Source organism: Penicillium griseofulvum (assembly GCF_001561935.1).
Source record: "Penicillium griseofulvum strain PG3 chromosome Unknown contig_14, whole genome shotgun sequence".
Classification (NCBI taxonomy): domain Eukaryota; kingdom Fungi; phylum Ascomycota; class Eurotiomycetes; order Eurotiales; family Aspergillaceae; genus Penicillium; species Penicillium griseofulvum.
Genome location: NW_024467437.1, coordinates 21166 through 48164, shown reverse-complemented (window position 1 = coordinate 48164; position 26999 = coordinate 21166). Strand labels below are relative to the sequence as shown.

The 26999-nt window shown below is 46.5% G+C and overlaps 10 protein-coding genes across 10 annotated transcripts; 6 read left to right on the top strand and 4 right to left on the bottom strand.

Annotated features, from left to right (window-relative positions):
* Window positions 1–463: 463 nt before the first annotated feature.
* erg13A (putative hydroxymethylglutaryl-CoA synthase) lies at window positions 464–2028 on the top strand (the record flags this gene model as incomplete). The annotated part of the gene is made up of 4 exons (XM_040797041.1): window positions 464–523; window positions 593–695; window positions 762–1816; window positions 1885–2028. 4 exons carry the CDS (start codon window positions 464–466, stop codon window positions 2026–2028), a joined length of 1362 nt encoding a protein of 453 aa, XP_040649852.1.
* Window positions 2029–3388: 1360 nt separating this feature from the next.
* Window positions 3389–4942, top strand: PGRI_093270 (DNA/RNA-binding domain, Est1-type; the record flags this gene model as incomplete). Its single annotated transcript, XM_040797040.1, has 1 exon — window positions 3389–4942. One exon carries the CDS (start codon window positions 3389–3391, stop codon window positions 4940–4942), a length of 1554 nt encoding a protein of 517 aa, XP_040649851.1.
* Window positions 4943–5542: 600 nt separating this feature from the next.
* On the bottom strand, window positions 5543–7039 carry PGRI_093260 (NUDIX hydrolase; the record flags this gene model as incomplete). The annotated part of the gene is made up of 2 exons (XM_040797039.1): window positions 5543–6177; window positions 6574–7039. 2 exons carry the CDS (start codon window positions 7037–7039, stop codon window positions 5543–5545), a joined length of 1101 nt encoding a protein of 366 aa, XP_040649850.1.
* Window positions 7040–9285: 2246 nt separating this feature from the next.
* PGRI_093250 (patatin-like phospholipase family protein) lies at window positions 9286–11716 on the bottom strand (the record flags this gene model as incomplete). The annotated part of the gene is made up of 7 exons (XM_040797038.1): window positions 9286–9339; window positions 9399–9510; window positions 9559–9585; window positions 9638–9692; window positions 9745–9954; window positions 10114–10305; window positions 10705–11716. 7 exons carry the CDS (start codon window positions 11714–11716, stop codon window positions 9286–9288), a joined length of 1662 nt encoding a protein of 553 aa, XP_040649849.1.
* A 1464-nt stretch (window positions 11717–13180) lies between these two features.
* On the bottom strand, window positions 13181–13703 carry PGRI_093240 (uncharacterized protein; the record flags this gene model as incomplete). The annotated part of the gene is made up of 3 exons (XM_040797037.1): window positions 13181–13280; window positions 13331–13348; window positions 13399–13703. The coding sequence occupies 3 exons, from the start codon at window positions 13701–13703 to the stop codon at window positions 13181–13183; spliced, it is 423 nt and encodes a 140-aa protein (XP_040649848.1).
* Window positions 13704–14440: 737 nt separating this feature from the next.
* PGRI_093230 (uncharacterized protein) lies at window positions 14441–14837 on the top strand (the record flags this gene model as incomplete). The annotated part of the gene is made up of 2 exons (XM_040797036.1): window positions 14441–14455; window positions 14508–14837. The coding sequence occupies 2 exons, from the start codon at window positions 14441–14443 to the stop codon at window positions 14835–14837; spliced, it is 345 nt and encodes a 114-aa protein (XP_040649847.1).
* A 169-nt stretch (window positions 14838–15006) lies between these two features.
* On the bottom strand, window positions 15007–15868 carry PGRI_093220 (uncharacterized protein; the record flags this gene model as incomplete). The annotated part of the gene is made up of 3 exons (XM_040797035.1): window positions 15007–15225; window positions 15298–15725; window positions 15808–15868. The coding sequence occupies 3 exons, from the start codon at window positions 15866–15868 to the stop codon at window positions 15007–15009; spliced, it is 708 nt and encodes a 235-aa protein (XP_040649846.1).
* Window positions 15869–15944: 76 nt separating this feature from the next.
* PGRI_093210 (uncharacterized protein) lies at window positions 15945–17750 on the top strand (the record flags this gene model as incomplete). The annotated part of the gene is made up of 1 exon (XM_040797034.1): window positions 15945–17750. One exon carries the CDS (start codon window positions 15945–15947, stop codon window positions 17748–17750), a length of 1806 nt encoding a protein of 601 aa, XP_040649845.1.
* A 1255-nt stretch (window positions 17751–19005) lies between these two features.
* On the top strand, window positions 19006–20459 carry PGRI_093200 (uncharacterized protein; the record flags this gene model as incomplete). Its single annotated transcript, XM_040797033.1, has 2 exons — window positions 19006–19435; window positions 19489–20459. The coding sequence occupies 2 exons, from the start codon at window positions 19006–19008 to the stop codon at window positions 20457–20459; spliced, it is 1401 nt and encodes a 466-aa protein (XP_040649844.1).
* Window positions 20460–22937: 2478 nt separating this feature from the next.
* PGRI_093190 (uncharacterized protein) lies at window positions 22938–24611 on the top strand (the record flags this gene model as incomplete). Its single annotated transcript, XM_040797032.1, has 1 exon — window positions 22938–24611. One exon carries the CDS (start codon window positions 22938–22940, stop codon window positions 24609–24611), a length of 1674 nt encoding a protein of 557 aa, XP_040649843.1.
* Window positions 24612–26999: the final 2388 nt, after the last annotated feature.

Sequence of the window (26999 nt, the reverse complement as noted above, 5' to 3'; positions counted from 1 at the left end):
GCACTGCAAATACTCACACTGTCATACTCCGCATTCATTGTCACTGTCTGCATGTATGGACATCGCTTAGTAGGCTCCTATTCAATTCTTCTTGCGGAATAGAATCCACTTTTTGCCATAATGGGAAACAATGCGTGCCGAAATTTGTTTTGTAGTGTTGGGCCTTGTAAAGGGAAATGCTCTGATGTACAGGGTAGCAGCCGTCACAGTTATGCGTTCGCTTAGCTTTGTTTCATTTAGCCCCTTCACCACGACTGATGGTTCTGTTACGCTCATTCTCATCTCAACGCTGTACTTTGCAGCTCGACGGGCTGAACAAATAACGAGTGCGGTAATCCCTCGGATGTTTCTCGTTCTACCTCCTTTCTTTCCTTTTCTTGAATATTTCTCCCATTCCAGGATTTCATTTTGAAACTCTAACCCAAAGCTAGATTAACGGTCTTTGCCTCCATTTGTCAAAAATATGCCCTCCAACGTCCAGAATGTCGGCATCAAGGCCCTGGAAATTTATTTCCCTAGTCGAGTACGTATAATTGAGTGCCCAACCTGAAATTGAAGGCATTGGCCAACTAACATAACTTCTCTTATACAGTACGTTCCACAAAGCGAGCTTGAGACCTATCTGGGGGCCAGTGCTGGTAAATTCACGATTGGCCTGGGTCAGCAGAAGATGAGCTTCTGTGATGACCGTGAAGGTATACAGACGGACTTGATGGCCCATGCTCCGTGCGCTGTGCTAATATAATTGGCCACATTCATAGATATCTATTCCATGGCGCTTACAGCGGTCTCGTCCCTGATGACAAAGTACCATATTGACCCGATGTCCATTGGCCGGTTGGAAGTGGGGACGGAAACGTTGCTTGACAAATCAAAATCTTGCAAGTCGGTTCTCATGCAACTGTTCGGGGAGAACTCGGATATCGAGGGAGTGGACACCTACAACGCCTGCTATGGTGCAACCAGTGCCTTGTTGAATGCGGCCAACTGGATCGAATCGTCCACGTGGGACGGGCGCGACGCCATTGTCGTGGCGGGCGACATCGCTCTGTACGACAAGCCCGCCGCTCGCCCGACCGGCGGCGCCGGCTGTGTAGTCATGCTAATTGGCCCCGATGCACCGCTGGTGTTGGAGCCCTTTCGTGGAACGTACATGAAGCACGTCTACGACTTCTACAAGCCGGACTTTAAATCCGAGTACCCCATAGTCGATGGATATTTCTCCAACGCATGCTATCTCGAGGCATTGGACAAGTGCTACGAACGGTACCGTACCAAATCTCTGGCTAAAAATGCCGGGTTCGCAAACGAGCCCGTAAATCCCGCGAGGAGCTTTTTGGATACCTTTGACTATTTCGCCTTCCATGCGCCTTACTGCAAGCTCGTCTCCAAGGCGTACGGTCGTCTGTTGCTCAACGATCTCCGGACTCAGCCTAACTACTTTGGCGATATTCCAGCAGCGATCCGCGACATTGAGCAGTCTGTGTCTCTGACGGACAAAGGCGTTGAGAAGACTTGCATCGGGCTAACCAAGGAAAGGTTCCTCGAGCGTGTCCAACCATCCATTACAGTATCCACAAATTGCGGGAACATGTACACCGCTAGTGTCTACTCCGGGCTGGTGAGCTTGCTGAGCAATGTTTGTAGTAAGGAACTACAGAACAAGCGCATCGGCATGTTCAGCTATGGCGGTGGTCTGGCTAGCACTCTATGTAGCTTTCGTGTCAAGGGGGATACTTCTTTGATCGCGGAGCAGGTTCGGTTGAATGAGCGTCTGGAAAGTCGCACGGCGGTCTCGCCAGAGTTTTATAACGAGGTATGCTTTCCGTTTCTTGGTTGGTCAAGAAGCATAATATCTAGGCGGTTAGTTTCTAACAATGATAGATGTGCAACCTCCGCGAGAAAGCCTATCAGCGGAAGAGCTATACACCCGAGGGGAGCGTCGATAGCCTGGCTCCCAGTACCTATTACCTTGTCCATGTTGACGAGATGTTTCGACGAAGTTATGAGAAAAAGCTGGTTGGCTGAGGAACAAAGCACCACGTGATACAACAGATATAGTGGCTTTACGCTCTGTGAATATTCGGAGAAGACTGTTGTCGAAGACTCGATATCTACAACCACGTGAGTGCATTTGTGTCACGGCGGCATCTCCATGAGGCTCTTCAAGCAGGACGAGTAAACGCGGCTGACTTAATGAATTATATTAGCGACTCAGGACTTCTCCATGTCTTAAAGCTTTAGTTTCTCTTACTTCTGGGGCTTAAAGCTTGCAGAGATTTGAGGGCCTCGATATGGTGTATAAAATGGCATTTTGTTGACTTTGTACCGCGAGGATTTGAACTTAGTTCCTGGTATTGCTCCATGTAGACACCTACCTAGGTACGCGCCCAGTTGTTAACGAATTAGGCCCCCAATGGCGGCCACTGTCCTTACCCTGTAGGACTTCTTAGAGTTGCCCATTCAGAGACCCTCTAAAGTGATACTGACTCCGCTAACTTGGATGACTGCCAAGAAACCTCCCTCCATTGCTTGGCATTGTCTCTGTCAAGTAACGCCAATGCAGTGACATCCCCGTTCCGAATAGGCCCTTTTGATCCCGTATTGTGGTACAACACGTGTTTCCTTGCCGTATATTTGATTGGTTGTTGACTTGATCGGGAGCTTACTGCGCGTCTTGATACGGAACATTCTCGCTGTGGTCAGTCTCCGGCAGTGCTAAATTGAGTGGGAGTGGGTATAAATTGGACATTGATGAATTGGGCATGTGATGAATGGTATCTGGGACATCGTTGTCACTGCGGAATGTGTAGGTTGACATAGACACGGATCATTCTGGGGTTAGGATTCAATATCTGGCGGTGGTGAATTGCGGACAGTGATACGAAGGACGATCGTTGTTTTTGCCCCCTAGTTGGGCATTGCCTAGTGGTAGGTCACTGTAACGGCTGAATTGCCTTGACGAATTTAACGAATAACAACGCTGGTTAAGGTCGGGGGACGTAATGCTTTGTAGGGTATGCATTCTGGGCTATACTGTTTTGGGATGATACGACCTTTGCACATTTTGTTGGCGGTGTCAGTTGATTGCTTACAAACCCTGGTATAAATGGAGTTTCCCCTTATCCCTCTTCTAGACTTTATATTTTGCCTACTTGTGAGTCTGAATCATAACTTGACTCCTTATTTTACCCTCAACTACAATCATCAGGTATTTTGCATTCAATACTTACATGACCATTTACTGACTCTTTCTTTCCTCAGAGCAGTAGCTATTCAAATGAAAGGCATTATGGTATCTTTACAAAACAGCCTATCTGATTCCAACGGTGCTTCTGGTAATTGGCCGTTTTCTGGTCACGTCAACCAGCTCCAACATGATCATCAGATGGGAAACAGCAGTATAGAAGACCAAAACTACTCCTACTCGGACGATGGGGAAGAACCTCAGGAATTGATCAAGCAACTACGGACCCACATCGTCACCGAGGAGCAACTGATCAATGAAGGGAAGGAAACTTGTACTGGTCTTGTCATGGTGGAAATGATATGCATTGTGATCGACAGGCAACAAGCACAATCAAAGGCTGAATTATCACAGCCTCAGTGGCAAATGCTCGTCTCGCTACACCGAATGCTACTCGATAAACACTATGACTTTTTCATCGCCTCCCAACACCCGTCAGCTGGCCCTACTCTCAAAGGACTAGCCGGCAAGTACGCTATGCCGGCGCGTATGTGGCGGTATGGCGTATACTCATTCTTAGAGCTGTTACGCCAGAAGCTCCCCGGCTCGATGGAGTATATGCTTGATTTCGTCCATCTCTCGTACTCAATGATAACACTAGTACTGGAAAGCGCGCCAGATTTCAGAGATACTTGGATTGAGTGTCTAGGCGACTTAGCACGGTACCGGATGGCCGTGGAGGAATTCGATCAAAGGGACCACGAACTCTGGGCAGGGATATCGAGGTATTGGTACAACCAGGTCGAAACTCAAGAGAATGGCCGTATCCAGCATCATCTTGCTGTTTTAGCCTACCCGGATTTACTTCAGCAGCTTTTTCACTACACGAAAGCATTGATCAGCGTGCGCGCATTCCCAGCTGCTTCCGATAGTATAATTAAGCTGGTCATTCCTCTAATAAATGTGCATAGACAGAAGGGGAATTTGACTGCTTCATTTGTGAATACTCACGCTGCGCTTCTTATGCAAGATCCGGTTGACGAGTTTGTTTCTCGGGCGAATATTTTTCTTGCTACTCTACAAAACGATATTAGCAAGGTAAGCTGGAACGGGCAGCAAGGTGTGCAATTCATGTCTTGCAATATCTCCGCGATATTTCAATATGGAAGCAAATATGGAGTTATGGAAACAGTTTTCACATTGAAGTCACGCAATCCTACGGAAGAAGATCGCCTAGTGGCAATGGAATGGGCATCTACTGCATCCAACTATACCACATATAGCGATATCTCATCCCAGCTTCTATTCCGAGCAAGCTCTCTCGCCTTTCACACATTGATTGTTATGCTAGGCCAAGTTGGGGACGCAAATATGTATCCGAGCGTCCATATCTCTATGGCATTTGTGTGGTGTCTCGCGCTCAACCCAGCGGCTATACAAAGACTAGAACCGCTGGTTCCATGGTCGTTACTTGCAACCTACCTCAACAGCTTGTACGATCCCGACACGCTCATTTCGAAGATCGAAGACGAAACATTCCCATTCCTTGATGATTCAACTGCACAACAGTTACCGGAGGACTTTTTGATTGGAGGACAGGCATGGAGCCAGGTTTACTACCCCGAAAAATTCTTCGAGGGAGCTGCTCCTACAGAACCATCAATCGAATCTCTGTCGAGTACCCTTGTTAGAAGACATCGATGTCTTTGGCTTGGAGTACGGATCGCAACTGTCTGTTTGTCCTACTCCTACTAGCAAATTTCAAACTGACCGTCTCATATTAGTTGACCCGCTGGATTACATACGATCAGACGCGACACTTCACACCCACTCAACTAGCAGACAAATTTGCGCAAACAGCAGCCGTTCAGATGGGCAATCCCCGGGGATTGGCGGGATCAGCCTGATATCGATGGATTGTGCTAGGCGAGACCAACCTCTGCACCTATGTAGAAGCCGGTGCTATTGATCGATTGTGAGATAGAACAATAACGAGCTCCCCGGGCTTATAACTGTTGAGATCTACAACGTAGATATGATTATGAAGCACAATAATATTGTCAAATCTGGCAGTCTGTAAGCTGAAATAAACTAAAAGCCATCTGTGAGGCCAGCTCATCAGAACATTAGGGATATAACTGCGGTTCAGGAAAAGATTCGAAAAAGAACTGGCGAGGTGTTTGAGGCCGGCTCATAGCAACAATTCTTGTATAGAACCAATTATGTATTCTAAACTATATTCTTTTGGGATTAAGTGACTCTTGGATAGTGAGAACTTATAGATGAAAAAGGTGTACGACTATCTGCACTTTTAACATCAATAATTACAATGTCACAATCACAATCCGGACATGCTCAGATCTCCATGCTTTCTGTCCAAACATAACCTTCCATATCAACCTGAGAATCTTTCCGTTCCCTGAACGCATGGAGGATTATATCTTTCTTGCTTTCGAGTATAGCAAGTCCTCTTTGGTGCCGGGAATCATTTTCATCGTATGGAGGTGAGTGACGTATTTGAGCTTCCGTGACCCAACAGTAATCGAGGTGTTCATCTCCCCTTAACCGTATAGGCCCTTCGTTTGTGCCGACGGGCTGCTGTTTCGTGTCGCACCATCTTCGCTCGACCGTGAGTTGCTCACGAACTTCCATAACAAATGTGTATCTTGTCATCGGAACTCCCTTATGTATCCACGAATCCTTGTAGACCTGAGAAGAAACGCGCGAGCCGTGCAAGTTGACTTCTTCTTTTGTCTCACGTACGGCAGTACTCAAAATAGTTTTATCGACTATCTCTTTGGACCCCCCCGCTACCTCCCAGGAGAAGGCCCATGAGTTCTCTTTGTAGTTGCCGTTATCATCTTTGCCGTGTGGAGCCCGTTGACAGAGAAGCAATTTGTCATGATGGAAAATAAGGGTACTGGCCGAAAGTCGCTCAGTTTCCGGTTCTTTTGCTTGCAGAACATCGAAGGGAACATCGACCTCTTCCACTGGAATAGTCGAAAAGACCATGATGAGAGAGTTGGTGTATCTTGCCGTACGCTCACTGCTTATTCCTACGGGGGACACCAGGTATTTAAGCCGTCATATCGAGTTATCTAATAAAAGTAGATTTGTCACACCGCGCTTTTGCCGCCTTCGTATAGAAAGGCTCTGCTGCAGCCACGCATTACTTGGCATTACCCATTTCAGGAGCATGCATATATTATCACAGAGCCTGGGCAGGCCTACGAACTTTATGGGGATGCATTCCATGCTATACCCAGACCAGCGATAGCAGTGATCACACGTGACTACCTGTACCCTAACTCTGTGACTATGTAGAAGGTTGATTCCTTGTTTTATGGTTCTCGCTTCTAATGAATCAAGCCCTGTGGGCTGATTACTATCAAACTCAATGTCTGATTCGGCACTAGATTCGGAACTAGACTCTTCACCGGCTGGGAGCTGATCGCGGGTCGAGTCAGACTGGATGTCGCCACTATCAGAAGTGGAGCTGGTATCTTCCTCAGCCCTAGGATTTGGTGTCTTAATGATTTGCTCGGCCCACGATGCCCTGATATTCCAAGCCCGAGGAAGAAAATATCGTTTGTTGAAGGCACTTATAAGATCGCGGGTCTTATGGAAAGCCTCCCAAAACTCCTCTGCGGAGTTACTTGCGAATGACTGATTTGCTGCTTGCTGCCAGGCCTGGCATTGGGCATTGTAGCCAGCCTCTGGAATAGTACCAGTATCAATGTCGGTTACCCCATGCTCGTTGCTGGCACCTCGAATATGTTGGTTTAGCCTTTGAAAGAATTCATGACATTCTTGGTACAGAGGGGCGTCGACTGTAAAGAACTCCTCAACCATTTTTTCCGACCATTTCGCTGTCTGATTTCGAATGACGTTCTTGACCTAGCGGCTTAGTGGCTCTAAATTTTGCTCAATGGGAGCAGATTGATCAGAAGCATCGCTAAGTTTGGGATCCGTTTCGCTATTTGATTCGTAATCACTCGCATTTGGGGAAAAGTCACCTTCACGGGTTGGACTTCTAGCAAACCTCGCTCTTCGTTCAGGGGTTTTGGCTTTCATATCTCGACTAGCTTTTGGCCTCAATTCGCGTGCTCTCGAGGACTCACTTTGTTGGGGTTCGGGTTCGGAGCCCACTTCCGGCGGGTGTTTTGATATCACGGGCGTTTCTCTGGGCCTGCTGGGCCTTTTTAGCCTTCTTTCTCTCTCTCGACTTCTTAGACATAGTCAACAAATCTTTTGTTTCTGAAGAGAGTTTTTACCGTTAAGTTCGAAGAAAGCATACTAGATTCATACAAATTTTGAGCCGCGGCAGTGGATATACGGACCCGTACACGAGGTTGCGGGTTCCAAGCACAATGCTGTGCCTGAAATCATGCTGCAGATCAAAAACCATGCTCCAGGCCAGAAACCTTGCTACAGGCTAGAAACCATACTGCAGGTCAGGAACTATGCTGGTGCAGGCCAGAACCTATGCTGCGTGGAAGAGCCCTCACATGGCCCTAGTTATTAGATGAGGGCTAAGCTAAAGCAGTCTGCATAAAGGGCCGCCGTACAATGGAAGCGGCAGCGGGCCACAAAAGGTCGTGACGATGCTCTGAGTTAGTGTTAGGAAGTGGATCTATTGTGATCACCTGATGTGACCCCATTTGTGAGGACTGGCAGCAGAAAGCTTCTCTTCCTCTCTCTCCACCCCTTCACCGAATCAATCTTCTTGATCTCTTCTCCATCTCAATTAGGATCATCCTGCATATTGTTCGCGAGGGGACTACTACTTCCTGTACTGTACACACGGTACTTTCTATTGACAAATCTTAGAATATGGCAATAGTGGTTTCCATTTTTTAGATGTAGTGTCTTGTACGGAAGCTATTAATTGCCCGAATCCGCTTGAGCACTGTAGGCATTTAGACTGATAAACTATACAGTAGGGAGAATAGAAAGAAGAGATATAGAGAAGAAAATTGTCATGGAGTATATACCAAAACCTTAATACTATGTTGTTCACATGTAGACCCCCAGTTACGATTCGATAAAGGCGTTGGGAAAAATCTCAGTTTGCAGGAGGTAAGGGATATTACGTCAGTGGCCTTACAAGTGGATTCATAGATTGCAGATCTGTCTATACCGAAAATGTGATTGCGGTAATTTTGATAGTCTACTTGGATTAAACCAAGAAAGATGGTGGAGAGAAGTTATCTGCTGCAAGTCTTGACAAATAGGATCATATCAGGTGATCGCAACATTTTTATGGCCCAGCAATACATTATAATCCGGTCCTTAGACATGGCATATATCCAAGGGAGAGATCTAACTAAATTAGATGGAGAACACAATTCCAATATGTTATGATTAATGATAAGTCTACTCTAGTGGGCTCGCCTCTCCTGTTGAAAAGAAAAACATCCAAATGCGGATGTGATTGGCAAAATCATCTCCTTACACGCTTTGTACGAGTGGTAGTTATACTATCCCGATACTTCCTCTTGTGTAATCTGGAACAGGCCGAGCAGTCCTGAATTTTCTGACAACTGCCAGAGCTGATGAAAGGAGAGTTGAGGCCCTGTTGTACCTCAAACCATTGCATGCTTTTAGGAAAGCCACTTATCTTCCTTTCGACGCCTTTCGCCAACCGTAGCGAAATTGTGACAGTTTCTGTAGGGTGTCGGACATAGAATGAAACATGTTTGTTGTAAAGGGAGCACATCTGACAGGCTTGTAAATCCAGCGAGGCTAGGGTCTCATTCGAAGTAACGAACTCCATCTCAGGCTGGTATAGAGTTATGAGTGCTTTGACTATATTTTGATAGACGCCGCGACACCTAATAGAGCCTTCACATAAATAGAAGCCTCCATCATAGATGGGAGAAGTATCGAGTTGGAAGTAGAAGTTTGAAACCAATAGTGCTGTTGCAACCTCAATAAGCGGGCCTCGAGGGCTTAGGTGTATCTGATCTTTCTGGAACGGTATACTTTGGACATCGTCAAGCCGAATTGGGAATGGAAGCTCAGTATTTAACCGAAAGAAGTCTTGCCTACGTCCCTCATCCAAGCCATTTCTGACATCACCATATTTGGTATGTCCATCAAGAAAGTCCATAAAAGAAGTCCATAGCCTCTGTATGGAGTGGGTCTTTCTCCTGGATAGGCCCTTAGAGACTTCTCCAGTTCCTAGAGAGATGGTGACATCGTGGGATACATTTTTATCCCAGATACGGGAAGACTCCCACATTGCTAGCTCAATAGGGTTGGGAAACCCAAGCCCACCATCCCAAAACTCTTGACCAGCCAACGTGATAGGCTTAAAGAAACTATAGTGATTATTAGCGAGGATGAAAAATATGGACATATGGACATACATAGGCGCTGCGGTTGTTGCACGAGCACTATCTCAGTTTAGCACTCTCATGTAAGAGCAATGATTGGGTTCCAACTTACGCTTGCCATAGCGAAGCTTCATCATGGATGTCTTCAGGTCTAACCACTGTATACCCTGGAAGAAAGCCATTAGGAAGGGAGACAAGAATCGTCAAAATCGTACATACCTATCGGTTGTGCTGAGCCGTTGTAGTTTGTGAATATTGACCGTGCATTTCCCCCAGATATCGCAGTAAGTGCCACTTTTGTTCCAGATACTATGCCAGGGACGTAACCAAATAACTGTCCAGGTAAAGTCTCTTGAAGGGCACCTTCCAGAAATCGCTCATCGTACATTGCATCGCTAGTCATATACTTGACCACCGCTTTCAATCGACCTAAGGCCGAGCCAGAAGTTGAAAAGCATCGACGGGCAAGCGTCTCAAACACAGTGGTACAATGAGAGATAGGCCATTTTTGATGGAATTTGGCCAGTACAGTTAGCCCCCCTGGTCTGTCAGCTATGTATCCTACTCCTGACATCATCGAGAACTCACCTGAGCTTGTACCGAGTGCAAGATCAATCATGTCGTGGATTGGACATTCTCCAAGTAATTTCTGTAATTCACCCAGGAACTCAAGGGGTGTCACACCTCGCGCACCACCACCATCAATGCCTATAAGCCTCACACCAGCTGTTGGTGGTTTGATATTCACTAGTAATTCGCCACCATCGCCAAAGAGACAATCTAGACGAATTTGAGTATCCGATTTTGGAAGTGGGAGGCCAAATAAAGCAGCGCATGAATCACATATTGAGTGACCGCAGCTCAAGTGTCTCTCGGGAGATCGGCAAAGGCACCAGATACAGACTGTATTTGTCATGACCTGACGTAGGAACCTGCTATACCTTTCAGCGACTGCTCTGTGAAGCTGTGCGGCATCCGTATATCCATATTCTAGAGCCTCTAATGTATCGTTACACTGAGCTTGAACCTCTCGATCTAGATAGGCAGAGGATTGTGGTCCATAGGAGGATTGAAATGCCTTAGTGCAATGAGACCTGTATAGATTGTGGTATATCAAATAAGGGTCAAAGACTATGGAGGTTAGGGAGTGATAAGGAAGCGTGTAGAATGCGGACTCACGATGCATCCTTTTCGGGTATGCATTGACCATAATGCTTGAGGCAACAAATGCTGCGACCATGTTGTATGGGATTTTGAAGTGAACACAGAGCTTGAGAAACTTATGCAGATATACGTGGTGGTCTTCTTTAACTGGATCCGCGTCTCTTGCGACCTTAATAAAGTCGAATACCTCCCCCGGGTTATATGCTGTGTGCTTCACTGCCGAGTTGAAAAAATGCAGAAGGTGAGTGGCGGAGAAGAGGCACCTGAGGCTTGATTTTATCGCTCTCAATTCTTCCATGTGATATCGAATCTCCGCGTGGAGCCGTTGATAGCGGGTAGATGGGGAAAGATATTTGCCTGCTAGTTGAAAGATCTTGAGTGTGGAAAAGCTTGAAGAAAGTTGGCGTCCAATGTTAGATGAGGCCAGGTAGTCCTCTATGCGAGCCTCACTAAACTTGCCATCTTCAGAAAGAACAATGAGTAGTCTAGGACGCGTATCGGAAGGCAAAGAAGAAGCATTTTGAACCTCAACCCACGCTACTAAGCGCAACATGATTGCTTCTAATGTTTGAAAGTCATCGGCAAAAATGCAAATGACATCACTGAAGGTGAAGACGAGTCTAGAATATAGAACATCGACAACGGCACGTGATGCAGTTGTGTGCCATGTTGTAGAATGAGACGTAGTTTCATGACACCACACGTGAGCCTTTTCAGAAAAAGGAATCTGGAAGGGGTTGCTGTCGGCAAAAAGCACAGGATTGTCGCTCGTCAAAGACGCCGTATCAACCCGTAGGTTGACATTTGCTCGATCTCCACGGCGTATGTTATTTCTAGTAAAGATGTTCCGCAGGGCCTCATCTTTTGTTGAAGTACCCAAAAAGAGACAAACCTGCGGGTGTTGAGAGTCTGGGTCAGGCATTTCGCGAACCAGAGCACCCAATCGATCGGTTCTTTCTATAATGAGCTCTTTCAAATCGCGGTTCTCTATGACACGAAGCCATCCGGCATGTTTACAAGAAGCCATTCTTTGATATGTCGTTCTTTGTGTGGGTTATCTTCAATTTATAAAACCATAGGAGATCTTTTAAGGTAGCAAGGGATATATGCTCAAAGGTAAAATTGTTTCAATGTGCAAAGTAGGCGATCTAAAAATAACATCCGCTTGAATAAGAACGAGCAAATGCTAAATGCGGATCATGTGTTTTCATCATGGGAAATATTATCCAGGATAACAAATTGCTGCCGGTTTGAGATTTCCATGTTTGAAATGTTGTTCTCGAGCTGTTTGACTAACGTCATCATTCTTTCGATAGATTGGAGAAAGTCATTGGCAATTTCGATATATTCTCGACGTTCGTTGTGTAGAGCCTTGATGAAGTCCTGTTTTGAGGGGATTGTGGGATCTGTATTTGTTGTTTTTTTCTACCATCAATCAGACCCGGGGTTTAGCAACAAGCATCTATTTAGAACTGACCTCCATTGCATAGAAGAAACTCTGGGCAAGTTTGACTCATATTGACAGTATAAGACCTTTTATTTCAACGAGCCATCACAAATTAGCCGCCCTGATGATAGCCTACGGATCTTAGCTCGTGAAAGCAATGCTACAAAAGATAACAAACAGAGCGCCTCCTAACGACACACAAGGGGTAACGCCCACGAGGGGCCCACAAGTGATAACGCCCACGAGGGGCCCACAAGGGCGTAACGCCCACAAGAGGATGACCACGAATTGAGAGCCGCAAACTGTCAGTAAGTTGGTCACATGACCGTATGACCCACATATTAAACATCGGCTATCTCGCTTCGGGATTCCCCAGGTGATAACTCCGTTCACCGTTTACAATACTAGGACGCCATCAGTGACGCCACGGGAACACCCACGGATAGAACGCCTCTAGAGAGAGCCCTTGCGAGAGAGGAACGGGGAGGCAAGCAGGCGGGGGGCTCCGGATCCACGTTCCGGAACGCCCCACATGGGGAACGAACGCCTGGAAGGAGTCCTTCCCGCGATATCACGTCACATAAGCTGGAAGAGGCGGGACAATCTCGGTTGCGCAGGAGGTTCCTCATGTAGGAGGACACGTAACAAGGCTGAATGCTACGTAAATCATCGAGGGACCCTCTGTGCCTTCGCCTTCTGATCCCTGTCTCGTTCAAATTAGCTCGTGGGCCGGATCGTCGCCAAGACGCTAGAGTATAGGCTAAGCCTTTTATGGAAACCCGAAACCTTCTTTTTGTAACAAAAGCACGGCGTGACCGACGCGCAGGTTCCTGTGGTGCATTAGCGTGGTCTATAGCCCCTACGACTCGGAATTGATTTCCCTAGTGCATATAACAGCTTGGAAGCGGCCTATCAGCGCCCTAGACCACTCGGATTTGACTCTGGCTGAATGCATTTATTACAACAAAGAAACTATCTAACAAATCAAAAACATCTTTGCCCCGAATTCCGCCCCCACTATCCAAGTCCCATTGCATTGAACGCTTACTTTGGAACCTCTGTCAGGAGTCCCTCGATAGACGTGCCAAGTTGCAAGAGGAATGGCTGAAGGCTCTCGACATAAGCCTCCAAGTCGGCGATCCTTCTATCGGCTGTTAGCATGGGGCAAGGAATGTAATTATATGGTAGACTGACTTTTGCTTCTCCATTATTCTAATACAGTCAGATCCTGGATTTCAATTGTGAGGGGAGGAGTGCCATACCGGTCCTCCAATCCATTGAGACGGCCTTGAAGCTCAGTGATTGATTCGCTTAACGCCTGAACATCATATTGTTGTGGCGGGCTGGGTGATAACTCGGGGAGCGCATCAATGGGCTCCACTTTCTCATCGATTGGAGCGAGTGTGCCAAGTGGGAATGGGTCCAGATACTCGAATGGGTCCAAGTACTCATCCAAAAGTTGGTCCCATGTAAATGCTTCGTCACTGCCTAAGGTATACTGGAGGTCGGGGAACTCATCCTGATCTTCGCCCCATCCAAGAAATGCATCAAAATCTGCTGTTTCCATGCTGATATTTGTGTGGGACGAGAAATGGCGCAGTCGGCTGAATTTATCTTGTTGTGCCTGCGCAAGCTACCTGATAACCAGGATGTAATTGGCGCTCATTCGGCGCAGCGCCCACGTATGATCGTAAATTTAGAAAAGTATGTTTTAAAAGCAAGATCCCGCCAGCGAAACGCTCCCACCTCAGATTGACCATTTCCGTCCCTCCAAGCCCATCACGTCCATACGCAAAGCCGCCCCGATGGCCACCGAACCAAACGCCCCAGGTCATAACAAACAATACTATGAAGAGGAAGAACAACTTCTGATTGTCCTCAAGCAGCTAGGGGGACTTTCATGGCCAGAAATTGCGCTCAGATTCAACGAAAGTGTCCCGGACGACCGACACAGAACTGCATCGGCCCTAGAGAATAAGTGGCGACAGCTACGAAGCACCCACCAGTAAGACGATGCCACTCCGGTTAGATTGTTGTTTCTAATTATGGCATAGCTTGGTCGACATTTCCCACATATTCTTAGAGCAGGAGTAGTATCTCAGACTACGACCGGGGGATGAAAGGAAATAGGAAATGATCTACACGAAATAAGATTGTGTATCACAATGTGCGCGCTTAGAATTTCGCTCTTAGTGTCTGTTCTTCGATTTGGTAGTAGCTAAATATGTATATATGTATTTAACCCCCTCCCCATCTGGATTTTCTTAGAATTCCCATTCCCCAAATCAATCTCAAAGTGTTACGATGCAAAACCAAGCTGTATGCATATATAATTTGTGATTTCTCAACAAATCCCTGCTAACACATCAAGGTAAACTCCGAAAATGTTCTCATCCCACTGAATGTCGTACGCTGGTTCTTCTATCGTGAGCAAGAAGATGCTCGGTCAATCACCAACCTTCAGAAGCATATTTCATCTCTCGAAAACTCATTGTATACTTCAGGGTGGAGAATGCAGCATGCAGTTGTCGAAAAAAATGCCCTATCGGCCCACTATGACAAGCTACACCAGGACTACTTGAAACTTTTCGAGGCATACGAGCTCCTTGAGAAGCGAATCGACTATGACGGCCTAGGAATTACAAATCTCCCGCCAAAACAGCGCCTGACATCAGAGGATATTATCACCGAGAACGTGTGATATCCTATGTTAGGAAAGTTTTATATCGCCTATGCATTCGAATTTATGTTATCTTTGTGGTTGTTTTCGATCTTCATTAGAAAATAAATATTCATTGTGAAATATGACGTAAATTGAGCCCCTGAATGAAGCCTATCTAATCATATCCCTGTTCCTTATTATCGATGATTCAGGAAACGGGCTTCCGAGCAGGACGCGGCGTTTGTGATGCAGCCATCTTTGCATGTGTGTGAATCGCATCGCCCAATGATACCCTTAAATTCGCCTTGGCTTTACGCGTTGGTTTCAATGTGGCCTGTCCATTAGGTTGTTGATAAGCACCATCTTCAATATCCAAAGTATTAGACACCGAGGATTTACTTTGAAATTTGGCGACATGGCGTTGAAACTGGCGCCTTGTTATAGCCCAGCTTTTTGGATAGTTCCTGTTCTGGATTCTCTCCCAAACAAAGTCACGTACATCCTCGTAGCGTGCAGTTGAACGATAGAACTTAACATCTCTCACCGCTAGATCTAGCTGAATGCCTGCACGATGAAGATTATGCACTTCAATACAGCCAGTGCCAGGAGGAAGCTTCAATTTCGTCTCATTCTGTACGTCAATTGCGATGTTCATCGAGATCAACTGCTCCATTGCCCATTTACGCCGATCATTGGATTCCCAAAGGAGGGACATGACAAATGTAGTCGACCGGTTCCATAGGTGCTCGTAAGGGCCAGTATCAATCGCTTGATAAACTCCCTCGTTGACGAGCGAGATAAACACACCATACGGCCCGTCTTTAGGATTGCGTCGGGAGAAGCCTTCATCGGTGGTTACTTTGTGGCGAAGTCCCACAGGGGGCGCCAAATATGCGGGGGCCAATTCCATAGTGAACCTGTTTGACACTGGTAATGAATGAATTATGAACATCTTGAATAACATAAAAACGCCATTTGGTACAAATGGCACTTTTCCCCTTTTACCTACTGTACCCTTCGTACATAGCTACTTTGGTATATTCGAAAATGGTATTGCCCCCAATGTACATTCGGAAGTTGAGAGTTATAAACTTGCTCGCTCCACGCAGACAGATAACAATTATTCACCTACTTCTATCATTAAGAATGTCAAATCGCAATCGCAGGAGTGAGGAGCCCGTTCCCGAACTTGGGAGTATAGTGGACCAAGATATCCAGGCCGCGGCGGTGGGCGAAAATAACAACCGTAACAGCGTTAATAACCGCCGCCGCCGACGTAATAACCGCCGCCCCAGTGACGATAACCCTTCTGGTATTGAGCAAGTTGAGAGACATGCCGAACCGGAAGGCGAAAATAATCGTCATAACAATGCTAATAACCGCCGCCACCCCAATAACTCCCACACCAGTGACGATACCCCTCCTGGCATTGAGCGCGTTGAGAGCGATGCCGAAGAGGAAGGCGAAAATATCCCAGTTTATGAAGGGAATTTCTCCGACGAGGATGGCGAGGCAGAATTTTTCCTTCAGCCTATGTGGTCAACACCGGAGCTGCTGGATCATACCGCGGAAACATCTGGCTTACCGATGGAAGGAAGTGTCCTTGCTTGGCGCGGCAATGGCCCCGGGAAATCAGTGATAGTCGGATATGCGTGTGGCACGTCCGCAACTGCACGATTAATCCCAGCGGCCCGGCGTCACATTCCCTCTCGAGCACCTAATATTTTCGAAGAAAGTCTTGGCCGCCGAAAAGACTATATCCGGACCGAACGAGATATCAGAGGCTGGGGGATAGTCGCATGGCGAGTGGATAAGAAGTCCATCGACCAGGACCCAATATCCTTATTGAAACCGATGAACAGAGCGTGGTATCCAGAGACATATGTCTATATTCATTGGTGGGGTGGGGATGCGAGTTGGGAATCGCGGCAAAATCTTCGATTTGTTTGTGCTAGCGACGAGCTGAAGACAGACATGTTAATCTACAATTTGGCGAAGGAGCAAGAGGCTGATTACCGTGAGGCACTTACTGGAGTGAGGCCAGAGTATCCTCCGGCGAATACCCATATGACAAATGACCACTGGAGAAATGTGAATGCATACCGAGGTGCACACTGGTTTCAGCCACGTGCTGAGGAAAATAGGCGTATAACGAGAATCGGATATGAACCAGTTATCCCGAGAGAGGATAACTATCAAGAATTCGATGAGGGTATAGGTATGAGCGATAGCGGTACCTTCCGGGAAACCAGTGAAGAATATCAAGAAGGGTATTATGAGGGCTCTAATGAGGGAGAGGAGATAGGCAATGTTGAGGAAGGAGAGGAAGTTCAGGACGATAGAGAACAACAATATGGGGATATGCAGCAGCGTCAGGGTGATTTAAGCCCTATTGATGAGGAAGCTAGTGTTTCTGAGGGCGGGTCCTTCTTTACGCCTAACGGTAGCCCTAGCCGAGTTCGATGGCATGGTGAAGCACAGCAGAGACATGGTATATTTACCCCAAGAGCAACCAGGTCGCCTAGCTCTGGTTATATACCTCATGGGAATAGAGACCAGACCCGGCGCATGCCGGAAACGCCAAACAACCGACGTATACTGCCCTTCAACCGGGGCAATCAACAACTGACACCACAGTCCAGCCAGGGTAACCAACCCAACCAGGGCGACCAGCAACGACCGACACCACAGTCCAGCCGGGGTAGTCAGCAGCAACGGACACCACAGTCCAACCGCTCCAACCGCTCTCACCAGGGTAACCAACCCAACCAGGGCGACCAGCAACGACCGACACCACAGTCCAGCCGGGGTAGTCAGCAGCGACAGACACCACAGTCCAACCAGGGTAGTCAGCAGCAACGGACACCACAGTCCAACCGCTCCAACCGCTCTCACCAGGGTAACCAACCCAACCAGGGCGACCAGCAACGACCGACACCACAGCCGGGGTAGTCAGCAGCAACGGACACCACAGTCCAACCGCTCCAACCGCTCTCACCAGGGTAACCAACCCAACCACGGCGACCAGCAACGACCGACACCACAGTCCAGCCGGGGTAGTCAGCACCGACAGACACCACAGTCCAGCCGGGGTAGTCAGCAGCAACAGACACCGCAATCCAGCCGCTCTAACCGCTCCAACCAACCAAATCAGGACAATCAGCGCCAACGGACACCGCAATCAAGCCAGGGCAGCCACCCAAACCAAGGTAGCCAAATCGACGATCGCAGTACAGAATCAAACATGCCCATACCTGAGGGCAACCATAGCCAGACCCAAGTGCGACGCGGTCGAGGTCGCCCCCGCCGCGGAGACCGCACCAATATATCAAGCATTATACCGACACGACCACGACGTAGCACTCGACTTACTGGTGTCCAAGCACCGCCTTAAGTCTGTACAATCATTCGTTATTATATTTATTGATACTACAGATTGTCATAAGTTCATGCTAGTTCAATTTAAATTCTATTGTATCATTTTATTACATATACAGTACGTATACGTATACGTTAATGTCTCAAGTGCTATATTGCGTAGGTTATTAGGAAATCAAAATTTCAGACCGGAGGCAGCGATATAAGCAAGATAGAATAGGTAGACTTACAGTCATGTTCGAAATTAGTTCTAACTCCACACTCTCTCGCTCTGTTTGCCAGAGCCCCACCTATAGCGCATTAGTCCAGATTAGGATAGCTGGACCAATGGTGTTCTTCTCGAAATAAAGAGTTATACGAATGGAGAAGATAATATGCAGTCTATATTAATATGGAGATAGGTAGCGGAAAATGAGACTCTGTTAGGATCGCATGGTTTCTAATGGATAGTACTAGATACTCATAATCTGCCAAGCCCTCTCTTGGTCCAATGTTACTCCACTTGTTGTGGGCCTCGGTAGTAGTGAGCGCCACAAGTGCCGGCTTAGCCCAGTGCCAAGCATCACTTGCCTGAGGCACCTACAAGAATATGGGTCTAATGCCACGTGACGCAAGTAAAAATGTCCAGACGTAAAAATGTACAGAAGTAACAATGTACAGAAGTAAATGTACAAATATGAAAATGTACAAAGGTAATATAGAGTCTTAAAAGCTTTGGAGTCTATTTACGCTACATATAAGACTATCAAATGCCTAAACTTGACAAAGTATAAACCTTGGAATGGACTTCATCTGAAACATATTATCAAATACTAGTACTTTGTGGATCATGAAGCCTTCTTTGAGACCTGCGCTCAAACCTGGACCTGCTCCTACGCCTGTCGCCAAACCTACATTGCGAGCACCCCAATATACTGAGGAGTATGATATTGCAGAGCCACTTATTGCATCCATCCTTTGGGGTCGCTCCAGTGAAAAGCAACAGGCCTCCGTTCGGCTTGATTCTGTAAATGATCAAATTCGGGCAAAGAATATCAGATATAAGATCCGTAAGGCAAATGGATGCATCGATACTGCCGCCTTCAAGACAGCTGCCGAGCAGCTGGGTCAAGCTTCAATAGCCTTTGCGGGAAGCAAAGACACCTCACTGTTTTGGCATGCTAAACGCGACCTCGACGAATGCATCAGAATAGGCAAATTGCCCAAGTCTTGGAACATTGAATGGGAGGTGTTTTTGGATTTTCATCGTGAACGAGTTGGTATGACTTTCGTCACAGCCAACCTGATCCTACAAGTTCTAACCGATATACAGGTCGTTCGAACACAGAAGGAAATCAGCATAAAAAAATCTCGAACGCTGAAAGGAACGTTTATGAGGAAGAGGAAGATGGATACAATGATGGAGATGTACAGCTGGATTACCACGAATATTCCGGTGTTGATTATGAGGAGGAGGAAGAGGAAGAGGAGGAAGAGGAAGAGGAGGAAGACGAGGCTGTCCAGAATGGGCACTACGAAGACGAGGATCAATATAGTGACCAAATGGATGAATACGATGATGACGACAATGGAGAGGACGAGGGGTATGGCGAATATACCGACGAAGAAAACGAGGACGGGTACGATGAAACAGAAGGTGAATATAGCGAAGATGATAGCGAAGGCGATAAGGAGTATGAGGACTCCGAGAATGATAGGCTCGATCAAGAGGGTCCAGACCATGATTCTATCGATGAAGGCCCAGAATTTGCCTACCACACAGAGCGTGAGCTAGAGAGTGTCGATATTGGTTTGATCAGACGCCGAGCACAAAACCATTATGGGCTTCTCTTGACCTCGGGGTTCATCCTAGGTTGGCGAAAGACTAAGCTGGCAGGTCTAGTAGCAGTGATGGGATATGAATGTCGGGGTAAGCGGACTGCCCGTGTGAAGCAGCACAAGGATCCCAATGATGGGCAGGAGTCTGTGATGAAGGACCGCTCTTTATCAATTCTCGGGATCGGCTTAATAGCTTGGGAAGTGGATTCAAAATCTGTGTTCGAACCAACGAAGTCTCTGTACCCGACTCCAAACGGGACATATCCGACTACATTTATTGCAGTGCGTTGGGAGGGTGATATCTGGACATGGGAGTCTCGTGAGGACTTCCATTCTTTGATGGGGGACCTCAGCCAGTTCGAAGTCGACATCCTCTTATATTTTATGGCGATTTCTCAGGAAGGAGACTATCTTAAGGCCATGACCGGGAAAAGACCGACATTCCCAGTTATCGCAAGCACCTGAAGAGTCAATTGGAGGGATCGGGAGAGTTGCAGAATTGGTAACAGTCTTATTGCGGTTAGGATGATACAGTGCTTTGCAGCAATCAATATTTTACGTATGCTATTTCAGTTCTGGGCAATCTAATCGGGTTACATACATATGCACGAGTAATCACAGAAAGTAGTGTCCAATCGTGTCCCAGCAGTAGCCCACTGGAACTTTGGCTGTCGGGTATATAATGAGTATTGTGCTCCAACTCTGGCTCAGTTAGACTTCTACTTTCCTCCCACCTGGTTGACTAAGTACCTATATACACGTCTCTTCTTTTCAAGCCACAATGACCAGCCCTTCAAGCACGATTCTTATTGATGATGACGAACTACCCCCGGGCTGGCGGCCAACAGATTCACAAGTCCAAAGGACCTCTCCACATACATCTCTTGGGATCCTGATTGAACCAAACGATCGATTCATCCCGCAAACGCAAAAGGGAGAAAGGAAAACAACCTGACACTTTGGTATAGCCTTCCCAAGACACTACGTTTTCCTGAGCCAATGATAGACCAGGATACCTGTTTCGGGAGGCTGCGTAAGGCAGTTGACGAAACAGTTCAGGGTCGCGATCAGGAAGTTGAAGAAGACCGGCATCAAGAGGAGCTTTCCCGACGACGTATCCTGGATTGCAAAATTTGCTACGAGCAGCCGGATTGTTGGCATATTCTGCTATGCGGGCATATAATTTCTGAGCCATGCGCAAATCTACATGATCAAAATTCCTGCCCTTTTTGTAGAGCAAGCTTTTCGGGGGTTATCAAATGCTATCCATTTGCAGGATAGATGTGCATGTATTTTCTATTCAAGAACAAATTTGAGCTCGACGCATTTAGTGATTTAACTCGGAAACCTCTTATCAGCTTAGAAATGATTGTAATTTGTGAACACTATAAAGTCTATAATGTATAACCAGAGGATAAAGATCGGGACCGTGTCAGTCGTGGACCCTTAGCTTATTTTCAACTTTCTCTTCTATATCAACATCGTCCAACGGTTCAAGCTTATCACTCTAAATCTTGTTAGTTCGGAATCCCCGGATTATTCTGGCTTTCTTACAATTTCATGAGGTGGCCAGATAGAGTGGATAATCCGCGTTTGTCCATGAGTATGGCGTACCACTACTAGATACCCGCGCACGAATCCCAATTTCCGGGCGATTTTGGAAAGAAGACCCATTTTGAGGCAATCGAGATAATTTGGGATAATTGGAATTGAAGATTTATATTTAAATATTATGACGGGGAAGTGGCTATATCACATATTTACATCGTAGTAGACCCTTACGCTTATGCACCTTGTCCACATTGCGCTTTTGCACCTTATAACCATTACTCCAATTTCCTATGTCCGGTTAACACCGCCAGAGTTGAAAATTATCGGTGTACAATATTCATGATTGTAGAATATTCCTAGGGCTCGAAAATTTCGGCCCATGGATTTTACAATCACTTGAATAATACTGCCTCTCAAAAATTTGCGCGCTGCAATTTTCCTGAAGGTCAAATATTCCAAACACGAAATTTTAAACGTATCTTTTATTCGAGCTCATTTGAAATTTAAGCTCTCTAAAATTCAAGTCTTACTATTTTCTCATCGCTTTTATCTTCTTGTCTCGGAAATTTATCATGTCCCAAGAAGATGTGTTCGAGGAACGTCAGAGATACTATAAAGGGAGAGCAAAGATATACATACATCATTTCCAAATTAATGATTCGGGTCCTCGAACTATTCGAGATTCGCATGTGGACCGGCTGGACAGAGTCTTTCAGTCGGAGGGGCTTTCCCGCCTGAACCCTGAGAATTATGTGAAGGTCCTAATAAGCAATGATGTTCTTCAGCAAGCTCTGGCTGCCCAGGATGAAAATGAAGCCTTCCTAACCGGCCCATTGCACTTTTTAAACCTCCCAGATGAAGTGCGGCTGAGAATTTTGCACGGGAACCACCGAGTTCTGGCTGCAATCAGGAGGTCTGCACGATGGTGGGTGGCTGAATTTTATAGTGATGGTAAGACTTTCTATCTCACTTTATTATCTACAATCACTCATATCACGAAGGTATGAGGTCAACAATACAACAAGGGATCAGGGATGAGCATCCAAATGGCCAGCCATATTGCGATGGTGACATTTACCGGAACGTACGGCACTACGAAACAATTGGAGATGTTGAGTCAGAGCTTAGATGGAGGGGCAGATTCAGCAAAGGAGTACATCATGAGCTTGCACGAATGGAGAAAGATTTTAAGAGAATCAAAAGGGCTTTTGATAAGTTGTTGCCCTTCTTGGGTTTATGGCAAGTCATCAAACTGTCTTATCTTGGCCGATGGCTATCAGTTAAGTGTCCTGAGGCAAGTCTGTCTATTCATACAACTTTGACACTACTAATTTTAGCATCTAGGAGATTGTTCGATATTTAGGACGCGTCTACGATCAGTGGTCATTCATCATGGAGGGCTATCCACCAGAGCTCCTAGACCCTGATACGGTGAATGAGCTTGAGACGCTTATACCTCACCTATCTCTACATGATAGGGCTATAATCCAAGATAGAATGCGGAGACGGAAGATCTTCAGGCGATTAGAGTCTGATGATGATCGCATCCTAGTGTTAGAAAGAATTACGAAGGTCAGTGGGAGGGTGTTATCCTTCTATACCTTCACCAGAGATTTTATTTACTTCGAGGCTTGTATGATCGCTCTCAAAAGCTTGCAGCCTGAAGGGTATAGGGGAACCATGTCCGAAGCGTTTTTGGAAAGTTATATGCGAGATCAAACTGGTTCATATAAGGTTCAGGTTGCCGAAGATGTATTTGAACGTCGTGACGAAGACGCGGATGGTATGGATATATGCTATCGACAGCTTTTCCTTGCCGTGATGCGTGACTTTCCTTCCCTTACCAGCCTCAGGCCCTACCAAGATGACAAGAAGGGAAAGCCCAAGACATCTGGGGTTCCGTCAGAAAGACTTATCAATCTAGCCCAGTTAGCTATCAAACTGGGTTTCAAGAATGATGAGATCATGACCTTACACACACATGCTGCGGCAAGCCGATATCAAATCGTCACTGAAGAGTTTCTTAACCAGTTACAGCCTTTGGATCGGTATCATATTGATACTGAGACTAACAGGAGTGTCGCTCAGAACGTGTCCGATCGAATCGGCAACGCCTCGGCTATTCGGATGCCTATAGAAGAAGCAGAACTCACCACAGACTTGGAAAAGCTACCCAAGAAATTTCGTTGTAGCCGACCGTCTTACAAAAGGTACCTAAGTGATCGACAGCTCTTATTTCTGGGAAATATCTACCAACAAGACGTGGTTCCGAGATCACATGCAACGTCCTTTGCAATACAGCGTGATATATTTCACTCGTTCTTCGGCGAAATCAATCCACATTCCGAGGCAACGGAGGATGGCCTCTTTTCTAGCCCCGATTCTCCTCAAAATAGCTACCACGGCGATATGCCCGAGAGCTACGATACCCAGTATTGGGAAAACGAAGGAAACCATACAAATACGGATGAGCTCCAAGATGCCCCTCAAGATGAGCCCCAAGATGAAACTGAATATCAAGAGCATGAGTCGTCTGGAAATTTTGGCTCCAGGTTGAGCGAAAGCCCCGAGAGCGATGATCCACTCAACCAGCCGCAAGCCCATCAATCAAGAGTCGATTCCTGGGAAACGCATTCCATATCAACCGACTCCATATCAACCGAATTAAACTTTTGGGCTGTTGATGAGCAGTTGAAGTCACTTGACCCCTTGATGACGCCTTCAATCTTTCTCAATGGCTTACTTTCACAAACGGATGATATCCTGCTCTATTTCTGGCAAACCAGGCAGTATACGCAGCTGTCAAGTATGCCCCAAGATGAACATTTATTTGACAGCAAGACGCGGCTCCTGGCAAACCAGCATCAGATGTTCATATCCATAAGTCGTTCTAAACCTCACCTGGTCCCTCCCAAATATCTCTACGATACGGCGATGCGTGAAAAGCTTATTTTAGTCGGACCAAAGCATGATCGAATGGGTTTGAGTATAGATCTCATGTCTCAAGCCCAGAACAGGATTTTTGGATTTCTTGATAGTGTTAACTTGCACGAACCAATTGCTTGACCTCCAGTTATTGGGTCACTATTCGTAATCATGTAGAACCAACCCTCGGACCTTCATAACAGGTACAACCAAGCATCCTTCAGCAGCTGCATATGATATGAAGACATGCTAGTAGGGAGTTAGTAACCGTAATGAGCGGAGCCTATTGTGACCACACACACCTGCAAAAGCGCTTGTATTGTGGCTGTCGCAGTTTTAGAAATAAACGCACGTAGACTATCGCTACCGTGGGAGATACTGGCATAACAAGCCTGAAGGTCATGAGCAGAGAGCCCTGGCTCGAGCACCTTGCAAATCATAATACCAATAGACTTGATATCGAACTGTTCGGACCCTTGATGTCGTTCGAGCAGACAAGCTGCTATATTCGCTGTTTAGGTTTAGTCTTGGTCATTATGTTTGGTAGGATCACTAACCAATCTTCACACTACCCTGCGATGATATGAACACATTGTCGTAGGTAAGGGCTGTATGGCAAACACCGAGATCTCGGTGAATATACCAAAGCCCATGCAATAGCTACATAAATATCAGTAGGTAAGACAAATTCTTGGTATGATTCTGTAGCTCACCTCCTTGCAAATGAAAGCAAGATCAGACTCCTTTAGTTGAATGCCAGACTGAAGTTGCTCCAATGAGATCTCCATAAGCTCGTACGCTAGATACAGAATTCTAGACTGTTCGAATGCATCAAGGAGATTCACGATATTTGGGTGACTGATCACCTTCAAATGACAAGTCTTGTCGATACCACTCGTCTTATACTCCTTAATTGCAACTACTGTTCCCGGGGAGTCGGTGGCGTAGGCTAGGCAGGTTTTTCCCGGCTTCGCTCCCTGTTTGAACCTTTGATATTTTATCCAGGGCGTGTGATCCTTGCAAAATAATAGCACTTGGCGTTTGGGGCCTGGCTCATCAGCCGTGGCGGTTCCCTTAACTGGGAGCTGGAGCCATTGCGCTGGCAAATGACGTTTTGGAAGGCGCTGCACTTGCCTATTTTGGGGCTCACTGTTGTTTCTGGTATCAGATTCACTATCGCCTATCTCCGCACTTCTCGGAAACACAGTAATTCGATTGTCATTAATGTCAGTGTGGCTCTCTATCTTCCTGTTATCGTCATGATTGTTGTTTTGGGGAATAGTTCCGGATGCAATATCCGTACTTCTTGGGAACAGAGTCCCCCGATTATCGCTCATACTTAATCTTTTTCCCCTTTATGTCTATGCAGGGGAGTGGGAGCTTAAATATTCCCGAGCAGTAGCCAGAAGGAGGAGGTTGGTACAAGTACGTTGTATTTTTAGCACTACTAGCGGAATCGTGGGCGATTCGCCCACGACTGTCGCGCCACTAATTGAATCAATTAATTCATTCTTAGTCTCATTCTTTATTACAGTATCTATCTGATTACTACTCGATGTCCTAGCTACTATCCTCGTACATCCCTTAGCTGTCGCTCAGGAAAACCCAAATACGGCAAAAATACAACCTAGCCCTATCATCAACGTTGTTCGCAGCGGGACTTGGACCGATTCAGTGCCATTTGAGGTGGTACTCGATGAAGTCGATCCAGGTGATGAAGTCGATCCAGGTGATGAAGTCGGTCTAGGTGATGAACAGGTTGGGGATATAGGAGTGGGTATGGAGGTTGTGGCAGGGGTAGAAACAGGCGTAGAGGTGGGGAAACGGCTTCCGCGGATTGTAGGGTGGTGGGCCGCCTCGACGCTTCCTATTGGGCTATGCCTCAAAAGGTCAGTCGAAGAAGCGCCCTGGGGCCACATTGTTCGCGTTCGAGTAAGTCTATTTGTGCTCTTTGGATTTGCCAGAGAACTGTGCAAATGTCTAACTGAAGACGTGTTTTCCAAGGCTATGGCCGTCGTATATCGAGTCGCGGTGCCTGTCGTCGTTATGGTGATGCTCACCGGGTTGCTTATGCCATGACTGGCGGCACTCCCAGCTGCTAGAACACACGCTTGAAAGTAGGCTAAAGTAATGAAGAACAGCATCATCTTTTGAAAATGGATTTATCATATTGTAGAGACTTCTAAGGGGCTTTAAGCGAAATGTGGATTTCAAAAAGTAGAAAATGTTCGAATGTTTCTTTTCTACTTTTGACCTTCGTAACATTTCAACTATACTGGCTGTGAATTCAATGTTTCTTATCCTTCGAGTGAATTTACCTACCAAGGACAGCATATCTTGCGGTGGGTAATATAAATAGCTTTAATATTAAGCGGCCGGACAGTTATAGGTGTGATCACCGCTGCCTAGGCGAACCGCCCACGATGGTCCCACTTTGTGATGAGCCTCATCACCTGTTTCTATTTCCGTGGCGGGCCATCCTCGGCAAGGATCGACAGGGGAATTCTCTACGGGGCACACAATATATAG